Source organism: Dendronephthya gigantea, unplaced genomic scaffold (genome assembly GCF_004324835.1).
Source record: "Dendronephthya gigantea isolate DGI-Jeju-01 unplaced genomic scaffold, DenGig_1.0 000041F, whole genome shotgun sequence".
In the NCBI taxonomy this organism is placed as follows: Eukaryota; Metazoa; Cnidaria; class Anthozoa; order Malacalcyonacea; family Nephtheidae; genus Dendronephthya; species Dendronephthya gigantea.
In genome coordinates, this window is record NW_021163051.1 from 46,042 (window position 1) to 62,715 (window position 16,674).

Here is a 16,674-nt window from a genome sequence, read left to right on the forward strand (position 1 = left end):
TGATTGATACACTATGGTACTTAGATGGTCATAACCACGTTTTATGCAATAGAGGTCAGAAAATTCCTGAATCAATGAAGCAATTTACCGGGTACATCACCCCCGAAGTTTCCAAACACTGAAAGAGAAACTTACAAAATCCATCCAAAATTATGCTTCGTGAGATGTCCAATAATCTATTTACACGATTGCAAGATACTTTCCGGGATAGAGGTGGTTGGAAAGATTTCAGATCGGATATAGAGACTCTAGCTACCTCGATTTCTGACTATGCTGCCTACTTAAAGGAATAGAGTAAGAAAACAAAATACTTGCAGTCCTTAACAGAACCAGTGTGTTCAATTTCTAATGATCTGGAGGTTCGATTTCTTCCACAGAGTGAAGGTGCTCCCTCTCTTTTCAATCAACTAGAAGCACTCCTACATGAAAAAGATGGTTTCCAGCATATAGTATTGGAGGAGGTGTGTCCTACTGATCCCAATGTTGTTCTTGATTTGAGATCTTTAACTACGGGACATAAAAGTCAATATGACATCTTTTGGGACAAATGCAAAAAGTTCTTAGAGGAAGAAGTGGGAACACCTGTGGAAGACAGAGGGCACAATCAAGTGGTGCACCTTGCTCAAGCAATATCAGCAACAGATCTCCTTGATCAAGTGAAAACCAGATATCCAGAAGGTACCAAAGTACCTTCGGAACCTTGGCTTCAACTTCAATTTTGGCCAGAGTCACAGCACGCCGGATCAAAGATCCATTACACTGGAAAGTTGAAAGTCAAATTCATGGTTTAGGCTCGACAATTCAGAAAAGTCATCCTGATGCTCACTATGCAGCCGCACTTTTCAGTTACCAGCGTGAGTTGGGTGTGAAGTGCAGGTCACACAGCAACTTTCCGTGCATTGACGATAAACATCGCGTAAAAGTTGGAGGACAAGGATTTCCCGTTGCTGCGGCGGAAAGAGGATGGAGAGTACTTGTCAATCTTAACACTTCATATCAAGTTGGTGATCATGACTTTACTCAAATTAGCATTGTTCCTTCTGTCTGCTTCTTCGTAGATATACCTAAAACTGTAGAGTCATCATGGTACACCGGTGAAGTTGTAGTAGGCTTAAAGGAAGGTGCTTTTGAGCCATCCAGTCCTGCGAGGCACTGCACAGAGCTTGGCAATATACTGTCATCAAGGAACCTTCAAACCAAACTCATCTTGTTCCTCTACAGTTATGGTGGACCAGACCACAGGCTCACATATCTGTCTGTACAGATGTCATTGATATCATTATTCTTGAATTATGATTTGGATTTCCTGTGTGTCACTCATACAGCACCATTTCACTCGTATAGCACCATTTCACTCATGGAGAAATCCTGTAGAGGCATCATTTCATTGCTCAATATTGGGCTGCAGTCCATTGGTTTGATGAGGAAGTAAATGGATAATGAGTTTGAAGCAGCAGTGGCCAAATGCAAGAATTTGAAACAGCTTTGGGCGGCAGCAGACAGGAATCCCACCATCAAAAATGGCACCCTCAATAGCATTGCTCCTGTGAAAATACTCATGTCAAGTGTCTTTCACAGACTTTCATTAAAAGAAAAGAAGATTGAATCCTTCAAAGCAGCTACAACAGCTGAAATTGAAGAGTTGTTCTCAAACCTAAAGTCAGTGGACATGGCCGATTACAGCAGATATCAAGTGGGTCAAAGCAATACTACCAGAGTACTCGAAGATCAAGGCATTCATTGAGCATTGCTGCCAGTTGAGGCATTACTCCTTCTGCATTAAAAAATGTGGCAAAAGTGGCTGCAAAATATGTAAGCCACCTTGTCTTCCCTCTGATATCTTTCAAGAAATCAAGTTTCTTCCTGATCCCGTACCAAACGCTGATGGTCACTACAAGCCATTCGAGACAGTTTATGGCAAACTGACAAGCAGGGAACATTGCCTTACACTCCAGAAGCGCCCTTCAAGGCTCAAAACATTGCTATTTGTTGCTGGTGTGCAACATGCACGAAACACAAACATGATGATTCAGTGCGAAGAATGTGAGATGTGGCAATTAGTCTATTCAAAGTGCAAGTTAACACACAGCGATTTCACACCAGGTTTGCTAGACCAGGATGCTTTGCAAGCATATTATAAGCCATCATTTGACGATTTAGCCGTTTTGCGTACAGAACATGCGCATTGCTATTCTAATTTCAAGATGGGGGGCGTTATGTTCTCACCCCTTGGTAATGATTTTGAAATAACGCCTTCTTTTGATGTTTTAAAGAAGCTATTTCGGAAACAATTGTAGTTTTTGAGAACAAATTAATTAAGAAGATCAAGGACCACAATTTCTTTCGAGTAACAGCAGACATACCAGTGGAAAAGTGTGTAGTTCTAGAAGCGTTTAAACTCGTATTTATGGAGTCTATATATAAGCGATTTAAAAGGTTTGAAATAGTCCATGAACTGCCTGTTTGCTTTGTTTTAAATACTCTGGATCAAATGATGGACGTGTTTAGTGCCAAAGCATTGGTTAGACATTTCAGATCCAAAGATTTCACAGTGATTTTACCTTTTTTTGTCGTTGCTTGTGATATTGATATATCTGATCAACAAACAATACATGCTGGACAACTTGTTTTTAATATTGAGAAACGTGGAGATTATTTTAAATGTTTGACTCCATATGGTGGTACAGAACCTGACGTTGAAAATCAGACAATGATTCTGCAAGGCTTTGAAAATACATACGTAGCAACTTATGAAGGGTGATTACCGCCAAAATATAAATATGCAATTATGCTTTGCTAAGATGATGTTTTACACTTCTAAAATGGCATGATACAATTCTGTATTGTCATTATACAGTAGTTGTGGCAATTGTGATATGATTAAATTTTTCGCTATGGTTATAATTATGCCTTTCGACATTTCTTGATAAATTTTGCCCTTTCATAATGCTATTATACATTTCATTGTGACTTTTGCCATTAATTGTGCTATTATGCATTTCATTATGCTATTATGCATTTCATTATGCTATATGCATTTCATTATGCTATTATGCTTTTCATTATGCTATTATGCATTTCATTATGCTATTATGCTTACGTCATACTCTGTATGACACTCAGTAGCTCAATTTGGTCCTCGTGGCCATGTGTAAACAGCGCAGCCCGGGCTCTGTCAGCGCCACTGGTCAGCGGCTCAGCGCAGGGAATAGAAGATGGCCGACATTAACGACGACCGAGCACGTATAAGAAGTTATATTCGTAATTCTCTGCTAGATGTCATAAGGCAGCTCCAATCAGGTGACTTAGACGGTAATTCCATAGAGTATATACAGTTGCGAATAGAAAGCCTGTATCAAGTAATCACCAGGTGTTTTGATATTGGGATTGTCGACGAAGATGTTGTTAGGTGTGTAAGAGAAGCTGTCCGTTTCTTGGATTCAAACGATTTTGAAATACCAACAGGTTATCAATGTGCAAAAGTATTTTCTTTAGAATTCTTGATCGAAAAAAGATTCTCGAGTGTCGACATCGCCCTACTACTTGGTGTGAGTCAATGAACTGTTGAAAGGCGTCTAGCAGAATTTGGTTTGTCTATCAGGGCAACATACTGTGACCTTTCACACGACGAACTGGATGAATGAATATGCAGTATACTAAGTACAAGCGTATGACTGTTTTTTTGTTATCCCAGAATTTAAGAGTTCAGCAGCAACAAATCCGACACTGTTTGCAAAGGGTAAATCCTGAAGGAACACTGCTACGGAGATTGGAAATGAACGTTATTCAACGGAGAACTTATGACATCCCAGGCCCATTTGAATTATGGCACATTGACGGGAATCATAAGCTTGTGAGGTAATTAGTCTGTCATTTGTACGTAATATTTGCTGCCGTTGTCTGTTACAGTATGTTATGTATTTTTTTTCAGGTGGCGTTTCATTATACATGGAGGGATAGATGGTTTTACCAGGATGGTAGTCTATTTGGAATGCTCTACAAACAACAAGGCTTTAACTGTCTTGACTGCATTTGAAAAAGCAGTCCATGCATTTGGCCTACCTTCCAGGGTTAGGTCAGATAAAGGAAGGGAAAACATAGATGTAGCCAGGTATATGCTACACCACCCAAATCGTGGCCCAGACAGAGGCAGCCATATCGCCGGTCGCAGTGTCCACAATCAGCGGATAGAACGCTTGTGGCGCGATTTGTTCAAGGGATGTATATACATATTTTATCACTTGTTTTATTTCATGGAGGAGGTTGGGATTCTAGAACCCAGCAATGAATGGCATTTGGCATGTCTTCATTATGTATTCCTCCTGAGGATCAGACGCCATTTACAGATCTTTGCAAGAGGGCACAATAGTGGGCCTATTAGCACAGAACATAACAATTCACCAGAACAGCTTTGGATAAGAGGAATGATGACATCAAGAAATGCACAATTAAGGGTGGCACAGGAATTTTGGCAAGATCAGGTATGCTGTACAATGTAGATTCACAAATTAATTCCCTTGGTTTGTGATCTATTTTTAGGAACTTTTATTATTAAAATAACTTTGGTAAGGTGCAGTAACAGTAATATTGTCACAGTGTGAGGTCTTCTTGTAAGTAAAATAATTATTATTAGTCATTTCATACAGTGAAATCTAGCTTGCTTGGAGTAGCCAAGCTTATCATTGATACTAAAGGAAGTTTTTGGTTTGTAGGTAAACATTGAAACCTATGGGATTGATTATGATGAACTACTACTCGCCCAGGATGATGATAATAATACAGTTGAAGTACCAGATTCTACAGTTTTGGGTGACACATTAGGCAATGAGGCATACAGACAACTCTCTTTGAGAGTAAACCCACTGGACACCTCCGAGTTTTATGGAGTTGACTTCTACTTAAAGACTCTGGCATTTCTTTCCGAAGTTGAAGTGATAGGACGGTGTGAACTGATAGTTTTTTTATTTGTTTCAACATTTTACCAGCAGTATTTTCTAAACAATCAACACAACAAGCTACATCTAGGTTTTAATGAGAACTCTCCCTCAACTTTAAATTATGTTCAATCAGTATTTTAACAGTTCAATTTTTCCTTACAAACTGTGTGCTTAAATGGTAGCACCTATAAAATATTAACCAATAATCGTGGTATAATGACAGTAAACTGCCCATTACTTATTAGAAACAGATTGTACCGTGTAGGTACAGTACTGGGGCTGGTTGTACGAAGGTCAGATAGTGCTATCCATCGGATGGTAATTTCTTTAACCTTTGTAAAATGCTTGAAAAACTTTGAAACTACAGATATAAAAAACATAAGATGTCAATAATCAAATACAAAAGAACATGTAACTTATAAAATCTAAACTTCAATAGTACAATTTATACCAATCAACAACTGATTTAACAAAGCTTGATAACGCTATCCGGCCTTCGTACAACCGACCCCTGATGTGTACAGTAACATAAAATTCAATATACAAACATAAAATTCTCAAGAATATGTTCCAAAGTACATGTTTTAGGACTAGTGAGAATACAAATATGGCATTGCTACCACTTGATGTTCCTCTACAAGTAATTTCCAATGTGAAGATTCAAATAACATTAAAATGAATATAAACTGTACAATTTAGTGCATTTCTGTCAGTTTTATGCTCTACCATAGCCTCTACCTTGACATGATATTGTTGCATCAAATGATGCTTGGAATTGTTCATAGGTTGTGTGGCATATTGGAACTTTGAGAGAATTGTTGCATGTATCTGGATCTGGCAATGGTTCACTTTCCGGCAAAAACTTTACTGCAATTTCCGTTGGCATTAGGGGTGCTCCTCTTACTAATGCCAGTACAGCCTTGATATCGACCCCTAAAAAACGTGTAAAATCATAGTAATTATAATGGGCCTTTAGCCCTTTAAGTAATTTTTTTAACTCCAAACGTCTGCACAAACATTTTTCCACAGCTTGAATTCGAAAGAGCGTCACAAAATTAGTAATATTATGAAGTTTTGTTGCAAAATGTCCTAAAATCTAGATAATATAGTTCTTGGAAGTTTGCCGTTTTTTTAGTCATTTTGTATAGGAAACGGGAAATGATAACCAATTTCAAAATCTGGGTATTATTTTCCGTTTCCCTATACAAAATGACTGAAAATTACAAACTTCTTGAGGCTACATTATCCACATTTTAGAACATTGCGCAACGAAACTTCACAATATTACTAATTTTGTGATGCTTTTTCAAGTTGCATTTTTTAACTTCATCATTGACATTAAAACTAATATGGTTGGCTATCCATGTCATCTGATATCAATTACACTCACTGAAATAAATTATATTGTCATTTTGACACACTTGGATATTTTAGCAGTACTTCTATTGTTTGACTACATAAGGTTTTAATCTTTAATAAATTGACCATAAGGCCATTTGAGAAGTTTCTTGAATTTATGGGTTGACTCAGATACAGTACAACCTGGGATGCACAAGGCATGTATAAAAGTTGGGTTATAATGTATTCAAATACTTTAATTAGGTATTGTGTTTACATGTATATTATGCTACATGTGACTCAACAAGACAAAATAATTTTATTTTATACTATATTGAATTGTATTTGTACTTACCATCAGTCCTCTTACATGTCTCACCGAAGTAATCAAGGAGGAACTGATATGCAGTATTTTTCTTCTGATCCTCTATCTGATTTACTGTAAGCGTAGATGTATCCTTTTTCACTCTTGCTTGTAAGACATTCATGTCGATGGTTGCATCTTCTACTGTTGGGAACACCAGTGAACTGAGATCGGGATGTTGCTGCAGTGATTTTGCAAGCTGGAGGACTTCAAGACCTTTTCGAATCTCCTGTAACTCGTTCACTCTTTTGTGAAGCACTTGGTACACCAGGATTTCATATGCCACTTGTGTCGCATTCGCAACAGTGAGAAATGCTGCGCTCACTCCAGATACTCTGTATGACACTCAGTAGCTCAATTTGGTTCTCGCGGCCATGTGTAAACAGCGCGGGGAATGGAAATTGCTTTTTGCTGGAAGATGGCGGACGGAAAGAACAGCACTGGCAGCATCGACGAAGGGATAAAATAGTGTAGTTAATGGTTAGGGTTGGCCATGTGGGGTAGAAGTTAAGTTAACAGATAGGGTTAGAGATATGGTTTAGGGTATTGCTAAGCCTAAGTTGAGGTTAATCTTAGGGTCTGGGTTTGGCTTAGGGATGAGTTAGTAATGGAATCAGGTTTGAGAATGATGCTATGAAACTTCAGTTGCATTTTAATTGTCCTCCTTAGTAATCAACACTCATATTGATATAATATCGAACTACTCAAAAGGTCAGATTGACTTACATTAACTTAATGCATCAGCATGATGTTGCCTCTCACCAGTTAGGTCAATACAGGGTGTCTTATGAAAATTAGACAATACCAATAATCAATAACTGCCAATGCATAATTAATTTGCTGGATGACATGATTCATATTATTTATGTGCTAATGATTACACATAACCTATGGTAAATATGGATTAGAAACAATAAAATTAAAACCACAAAATGATATAGTCTGATAATATTTAACAATTATTTGTTGACTAATTTTTTTTAGTATAAATTTTCAGGTGCTCACCAAAACAGTGTATTTTGCTAAATTTGTTCATCTGAAACTAGTGCAAAATGAGTAGCCATTTTGCAAAAATTTTAAAACCTTATAGTCACTCTTCAGATTCTTTTCCTCTTCACCACTGTCTTTAACAGAGCTTTCTGATTTCCTATTATAATAAAAAAACATTACCAAATAACGAGAAAAGTACAGTATCCCTTTCTTTCTTACAATAACCTTTATAATAAATCATGAACTTCAAACGTAAATGATTCATACCTGGGGCATATTTCCTGATGTTGCCTCACTTCAGTTACTGGCAGTTCCATAAAACACTTCTGGCACTGCACAATTGGTGCAGCAGACGTGGACTATATAATTTCCAGTTTCATGTCAATGATATGGTAAGCACATAACTGAATTATTAAATGATTATCAACCAACTAATTAATTGAATAAGTGAGCATGCAACTGGCCATAATTAAACACAAAAAATAAATACAATGATAAAGTATCAATACAAAACTAAATGAATACAACACTGAATAAATAGACAGATAAATAATAGATAGACAAATAAATAAATAAATACAATCAATCAGTAAATTGGATAAATAAACATGTAAATTAATAAATTAATAAATAAATAAATGAAGAAACAAATGAATGAATGAACGAATGAACAAATTAATTGATAAATGGTCATAAATAAATAAATAGAAAAAATAGATCAATAAACAATTAACACACAACCTTTGCCTATATACCCTACCTCAAAAACTTGTTTTCCTTGATTGGTGGTGTCATGTCCAAATTGCATTGCAGTGGGCGGATGTAGGCTACAGCCTGACCCAGGCATGCGGAATCACGAAGGACTGTCTCCTGATGTGTGATGGGACTGTCTCCTGATGTGTATAACATAAGCAAAAAAACTCATGAGTCCACGTATCACGCGGCTTAAAAAAAGAAAGTCCTTCTTTCTTCTTCTGAGGTGGGGCAGGAGATTGGTTCCTACTTTGCGATGAGAGAAATTCACTGCTACTGCCATTGTTCCTTCCTGTTCTGCTCCCTCCTGCTTCAGGTGGGTAAGGTGTGAATAGCAATCCTAAGTTTGACACTATTCGTTCGCTTCGGTTGTTTGCCGTTGGCGTTGCTGGAAGCTGAACAGGTGGAGTACTTGTTGCTGTTGATTCACTTGATTGACTCTGGTAAGCTCTGGAAAGCAATTCGGTCGCTTCTTTAAGCAATTTTATTCCTTCGTCGATGCTGCCAGTGCTGTTCTTTCCGTCCGCCATCTTCCAGCAAAAGCAATTTCCATTCCCCGCGCTGTTTACACATGGTCGCAAGAACCAAATTGAGCTACTGATTGTCATACAGAGTATGACGTAAGCATAATAGCATAATGAAAAGCATAATAGCATAATGAAATGCATAATAGCATAATGAAATGCATAATAGCATAATGAAAAGCATAATAGCATAATGAAAAGCAAAATAGCATAATGAAATGCATAATAGCATAATGAAATGCATAATAGCACAATGAATGGCAAAAGTCACAATGAAATGTATAATAGCATTATGAAACGGCAAAATTTATCAAGAGATGTCGAAAGGCATAATTATAACCATAGCGAAAAATATAATCATATCACAATCGCCACAACTACTGTATAATAACAATACAGAATTGCATCATGCCATTTTAGAAGTGTAAAACATCATCTTAGCAAAGCATAATTGCATATTTATATTTTGGCGGTAATCACCCTTCATAGCAACTGGAACTGAGAGACTTTGGTTTCCTCTTTTCAAAGGTGAAGATTCTTTACTTGTGGAAAAAGGATATGATTTTGTTTATTCACCATGTAATGTGATACAGCAGGACAGTGTTGTCATCCTTCGACAAAAGGAATATCATGTAATTGGAGTTGTGCAAGACACCTTAGATTCAACAAGAGATCTAGTTCGTTTAAACCAAGCTCCTGATTTTAATTCACAACACTGATGGCTAACTCATAACACATATCAGATTAAGAAGCCTGTTGAAATTATTGCAAAATCTTTGCATATTCCATGTGCTAAAGTGTTTCGTAACATTAACCTACAAGGAGGATAAAATGTCGGATTATGGGCACATCGAATTGCGATTCTGGAATGCGTCTGTTAATAAAATGGGCATTTTAACACAGGATGTTACAATTCCACCTGCCATGTTTTTACGTATTTTGTTAGCAATGAATAACACTTTCTACAGGATAATATGGGGTTGCAAATATGATTGTATTAAAATTCAAAACATGAAAATCGTTTCATTACAACGAAAACATGAATATTGATTATTACAGAAAATTTGTGAATTTGTAATATCGTAATGATTATTATTCAACCATAGAATAATAACATTATTTGTTACGCATAAACCATTTTCATAAACCCTTGTGTCAAAAACAATCCTATTAAAATACTTATCACAGTAAACAACAAGATCAACATTTTCCTGTTTTAGGTAATTCTCATAGACTGACTATAACTGAAACTTTCCTGACAGGAAAGTTATTTTTTTTGTTAATATAAATATTTTCTTTCGTAAAAACATTAATCCTATTATTAATCCTTCTAAGCAATTCAAACTTTTTTGGGTTTCTCAAATGAGATTTCAAATTGTATTAAACCAAAAAATTTCAAGCAATAGAGAAATATTCACCTCCTACAGAGTAATTACAGGCCTGGTATCATTTACGGTGAAACATAAATCAAAGGGGAAGGAAAAAAATATGCAATATTATCTTAGCAAAACGAAAATTCAAAAATCACTTAAGAAAAAAGCTGGGAAAAAGTTTTAGTCCGTACTTTGCAAGAATAAATAAAACTATACAAAAAAATTCTACAATAAAATCACCATTGATCACCAAAATCACCAAATCATCATTTATTAAGCAGAAAAAGCTGGAAAAAAATAAAATAGAATGGACAAGAGACCTGTACTTTATTTTCTAAAATATCATTAAATTAAAAAGTTTGTTTTGCTAATCTTGCTTTTAGGGGACTGGGGAGGACTGGGGGATAGAGGGGGGATTGAGGGGACTAATTTTTTCCACTCAATAGAAAAATATACCATTCAATAATTGTTTTTGCAACACTGCCTTTATTGAAGTGCATATGCAAGGAAAAATGAAAAAAATTCAACTGTCAAATTCCAAAAGACTTTGATGCCCTTTACTAGGTAAAAATGCTTTTTGGTTGATGTTTCTGAACAGTCATCTGTTGCACAGCCCTATCAGTTTGAGCCGGTTGCTGATAGCGATTACGAAGAAGATCAAACTGACGAAGACAGAATTTTGCGAGAAACCCTTGTAGCACGATTAAAAAAATCTGTTGCAGTCAGTTCATGGTAAGTTTGAGAAGACAATTTAACCCGTTCTCTACCGGAACCAAGTATTCCCGTACATATTTTCGTATTAGATAACGTACCGGAACCGGGTATTCCCGGTTTCTGCATGTGGTTTACTTATTTACCATATACTAAGAGTAGAAAAGACCGGAAGTATTTTTGTGCTGATTGTATTACGAAGCAACAATAGGGCTTACTACCTACCTGTGGCCGATGGCGAAAAGCAACGGCAAACACGCACGTTTTTAAAAAAGACCCGGCCCCACAAATAAGGCCATTTACTGGAGCTAATGAGAATGGTCAAGTGCTCGCAGACATTCCTGAAAACTGTACTGCTCTCCAGTGTTTTCAGCTGTACTTCATCGACGAAGTTTTTGATATAACAAGACGCCTGTTCTGGCGTTAACTCCGGCGCACGTGCCAGTCTTTAATATAGAGCTTCTGAACATAAACAATACAGTTCATATTCGCATTTAGATACCTTGCGAACCTATAAATGTTCGATCGCGAAATTCAGAAGCACATCGTACTTTAGAAAGTGTAGAAGTTCAATTGTTCAAAAATGTAAATAAACCGCATGATACATTCGCTTTGTCTTACACTTTGCCTTTGGAATTCGCGCTTATATAGTTATATTAAATCTTCAATCCTGTGCAAACTACGATGTGTCAACCTGCCCATACACGACCACATCATCTTGTTAAACGGCAAAATAGCAGTGATATTATTAAAATAGGACCAGAATCAACATGTATTAGTATATTCTGACCCCAATTCAATCTAAACTTAATCGAACAGCATGAAAACAACGGTTTATTCGTTCCTCTTGGAGGAATTGCCGTATCATGCGAGCGAAATCGCATCGGAAAATTAGCTAAAGCTGTACACCACAACTCTTGGGAGATAAGACTGGGACGTAGATAAATACGGTCACATACACGTTTCAAATACTAGAATGTTTCGCACCATTTCAGACTTGCGACGACTAAAAATAAAAAAAAAAACAAAAAAACAAAAAAACAACAAAACAAAACCGAGGCGAATTTTCAACTCCATCGCTGACGCCGGAGTAATTACTAGAGAAACTAATCGATATGCACATCAATACATAGAAAGTAAAGGGGGCGAGGATAATTTGTCTACTTATGTTATTGGTGGGTGGATGTTTCAGTTGGTGAAATGAAGCTGTTCTTTGGCCTTTTGTTTGCTATGAACATAGTCCAGAAGCCAAGCATGAAACTGTGCTGGAGTGTGCGAACTATTTTGGAGACTCCAATGTTTTCAAAACTTATGACACACACAAGGTTTGAAACCATATTGAAATTTATCCATTATAATGACAACACCACTCTCAAGCCACAAGGTCATAATGAGCATGATCACCTTGGAAAAGTAAGGCCTGTTTATGATTTGATCACCAGTGCTTTTACCAGTGTCTACACCCCAGGAAAGCATATTTCAATTGATGAAGCAATGATCAGGTGGTTTGGTAGAGTTATCTTCAAAACCTATAACCCCAGAAAGCCAGCAAAATATGGGATGAAAGCATATAAACTCTGTGATGATTCTGCATATACCTGGAAATTTGAGATGTACACTGGACAGAGAGACCAAACTGAAATAGATGATGGTACAGGCATAACATACCAGTGCTTAGATTGATGAAGGAACTACTTGGAAAAGGTCATCAGTTGTTCATGGATAACTATTATTCATCTCCACAACTATTTCTTGATCTTATTGCCAAGGATACACATGCAGTTGGAACTGTTCGAATGAACCGAAAGCATTTGCCCAAAGAAATTAAACCAAAAATGAAGAAAGGTAAGTATATAAATCGCTGATATCTTGATGAACCACAGTTTCATCTTTTAGGTGAGGTGCACTTTCGTCGTTGCGGTGAATTACTAGCACTAGCCTGGTGTGACAAGCATCCAGTGACAATGCTAAGTACAATGCACACTGCAGCTCTAGGGGACAGTGGTAAGAAAGATAAGGATAAAAACCCCATAATCAAGCCAAATGCAGTCATTGATTACACAAAGCATATGGGATCTGTAGACACCAGTGACTTCCTCACAGGGGTATACAGGAAAGCCCTCAAGACTTTCAAGTGGACCAACAAATTGGTGTTCTACTTGAAAGATCTCAGTTGTGTAAATGCCTATATAGTCTACAAGAAAGTAAGGCCTCATGAAGAGAAATCTACTTTGTTTGATTTTGTTACAAACTTGGTTGAACAACTAATTGCAGAGGGGAACAATGCAGATGTCCACAGGCCTAAACCCAGCCGGTCTGGACGAAGAAGCATTGAGCCTGATGACCAACATCCCTTTAGATTGGAATCAAAGTCCTCTTCGCACTGGCCAAAAAAATTGCCTCCTACTGATAAAAAAGACAAGCATACTAAGCCTTGTCTAGTGTGCAAACCACCAAACACCGGTAAAAGAAAGCAGGCCACGGAGAAAGTGCCTCGTCCAGAGTCGCGCTACTTTTGCCCGAGGTGTAACTGTGCTCTCCATCCAGAATGCTTTGAGCCATTTCATACCAAAGTTCAATTCAAGAAGTAAACCTGGAATTATAAAACTGGAGTAAAACTGAACATATATTAAAGATCTCAATTGAATAACGGATGCAGGTTTCTGACATTGTTGTTTAGTTTGAAGTTTATTTCTGTCTGCTTTCCAGGGGGGGGCCACAGATCAAAACTGATGACGCCAAATACATTTGCTGTATGTAAACTTGACATAAATGCTCACTTTTCATACAGGAAATAGGTTTTTTGTAGTATACTTATAGCATTTTTGATGGTTGTTCAAAAACGCTCGATTTTGGCCAGAAAATCTGGTCCTGGGGACTAGTGCAACCAAGAAAAAACTGGTAGCGAATGGGTTAATGTTAAATCATTCCTCATATTCTGCTTTGTTTGACAAACGAAATGTTTATAATAGGTGTACATGTGGGCATTGTAGTGATGCTTTCTTGGATGATGCTAGGAAGTACCAGTGCTGTAAAGAGATTTTAGCATGTATTGCAAAATTCACAAACGATGGAAAAGATGCAGATTGCATAACTCGGCACTGGGACTACACTATTATTACTCTTCAGACTGTATTGGAGATAGACTAGCTACAAGTCGACTCTTTAAACCCACATGCAAGCTTGAGCGAAAGCGAGGGGGAGGGAATGTTTGGAAGAGTCAACTTGTCAAACTTTCAATGTTTCTATTCATGTCTTCGTGCCAAAACGGTCATATTACTATGACAATGTGTTCAATCAATTTCGTGATAAATGCTCGAAAGCGTATGGTGCTATCCGTGACTCAAATGCAAGGCTTTTCCCAGCTCCTGTGGGTGCCAAAACGAAGACATCTCTGTTTGAAAGATATGCCTGAACAGTGTTCTGCTGATACTCTTTCAGTTCCGAGTAACCAACAGACTTCTTTGCTTTGTCAATCGCTTCGATAATGGGAGCCATATCAAAGTATTTTCTAATCAAGTGAAATTGGACACTAATATTGACACCTTGATTGACATTTTTATTCATGCTGAATAGTCGAAATGATAATAATAATAATTAATTCAGCGACCTGATTTTGGGTTGCCAAAAATGGCGCGAAGCAAGTTTGACAAATCAACTCTTCTCTGCGTTCCCTTCCCTGGCTTTCGCTCAAGCTCGCATGTGGGTTTAAAGAGTTTACTTGTAGCAAGTCTATAATGGAAACTGCTGGAGCCACAGATGGGTGGTGCATTGGATATTTGGTATGCCTATATTTGAAAATTCTAGACCTCTTCCTGCATGTTGTATAATGAAATCAGGAAGAGGTATTCATCCCCAAGTACAACTGGCTATAAATCATCCCAACAGAGAACAAGATAAAAGGCACTTGTATATACATACATAATCTAGGTATAAACGTTTTATTGTATATAAAAATATATTACATATATTACAATTACTTACATATTTTTTAAACTTTAATCATTTTGTTGTTGATGAGCTGTTGTTGATTGTTGATGATTAGACAAGTACCTTTTTGATGCTCCTTCATTGGCTCTCCACTCTTTTTGCAACATTTCCCTTGCGCTTTTGCCCCTGTTTTTTTCTGGTGCTAGCCTTTTCTCTCCTGATCAATGTTTCTTGAGTTTCAACTAAATTAAGTATATAATGTCTAATTTTTACTTATGAAATGCACCATTGACACATTATGGTATAATTTAGCTAGGCATAAAATTGTTAGATCAGAGAGAACAATCAGTGTTAAAATGAAACACAAGAGGTCTCGTAGGTTGAAAATATATACCAAGATTTATCTGAAGGAAATAATTTAGTTGTTTTCCCTTTTCTCTGTGCCTGGTTTCTAATGGCTTCCTCTTTAGTTCTGCAATTTGAGAACTGGCTTGTTATACACCAATTATACAAGGATTTATGACACTTCACTAAAGCATTTACATACCATAAATTGTGCTGGGACAGCAATCTACCTGACCATTTCTTCCCCTAATTTGAACTTTGGGTATGTTACTCTGATATAAGGAGTTCCTTTTTCTGAGGTTTTGGTCTCTCTGTGGAAATTTTCATTAGTGTAGGCATGCTATGATGTGTCTAAAGGCAAACAATAAAATATCAATTGTTTTGAGCATACCAATTGGAAGCAAGGTACCTCATTTGTACATACCTGCAATATGTCCCCAACCATGAGAAGCATATCATCTTAGGATGCCAGTGATTTAGCACTGAATGAAACCCTTCCAATGAGCTGGTTTGGACTACGGATGAAAGCTTCTTAATGTCTTTTACAAGGGTTTTCTTTGTTAAAATATTATTTAGCTTCTAATAGGGTTTTCATCCAAAAAATGTAAGTTAAAATACCTACTCAATTATTTTGTACACATTCTTGAACAGAGGCGGATCTAGGATTTTTTGCACGTTAAATTTCCCCCCCGGAATAATGACATTTCAAAAATTATCAACTTGTCATCTGAACGCGAAATTTATACAAAAATTATACGGCGAAAAGTAGGCATTAAAATGTTAACATTTAAATGTTTACTGAGCCTTCAGTTTTAATAGCAGAAGCATGTGAGTCCAAGTAACAGGCAATAATAGGAAATTACACCCATGGGCATGGAATAAAAACACAAATGTGGTCAGTTTGTAAGACTGACTGAATAATATTCATAATTGTTTAAGCATAAGCTAGTATTGCTCCAAGCTATGCTACATGCCAAATATAATATGTGCTTAATGCCGCTTACACTTTACAGTAAATATCACAGTTGGGCAATATTGTTTATAATGCTTTATGATTCATAATTGCCATTTGGTGGGTAATCATGATTGTGTTGTACTTTTTGACATAAACATGGATTACATGATTTTACAAATATATAAATCTTCTTTACACGCCTAGATCTAGTATTATGCATATAGGCTGTTTGTTAGACGTAAATTCATACAGTAAATCCTGGTTGATACTTGATACAAATAAACAATACAATAATCGACCTTATGACCGAACAACGACGGGCGAATGCAAATATATGCTAATACAGAACCACGCTCAAATATACAGTTAACATAGCATATAGGACTATAGTTTATACGAACTTATAGGAGTATTGTTTATATGAACATCAACATCAATTTTACCTTATCTCGGT

At 36.8% G+C, this 16,674-nt stretch overlaps 1 protein-coding gene across 1 annotated transcript; it reads left to right on the forward strand.

Moving 5' to 3' along the window:
* The first annotated feature begins 12,672 nt into the window (after positions 1 to 12,672).
* On the forward strand, positions 12,673 to 13,581 carry LOC114526735 (piggyBac transposable element-derived protein 4-like). The gene is made up of 2 exons (XM_028548262.1): positions 12,673 to 12,835; positions 12,887 to 13,581. Exons 1-2 carry the CDS (start codon positions 12,673 to 12,675, stop codon positions 13,579 to 13,581), a joined length of 858 nt encoding a protein of 285 aa, XP_028404063.1.
* Positions 13,582 to 16,674: the final 3,093 nt, after the last annotated feature.

Coding starts and splice junctions, on each gene's coding strand:
- LOC114526735 (XM_028548262.1), top strand. CDS start 12,673: ATGAAGGAACTACTTGGAAAAGGTCATCAGTTGTTCATGGATAACTAT. Junction 12,836..12,886: donor TAAACCAAAAATGAAGAAAG/GTAAGTATATAA, acceptor TTCATCTTTTAG/GTGAGGTGCACTTTCGTCGT.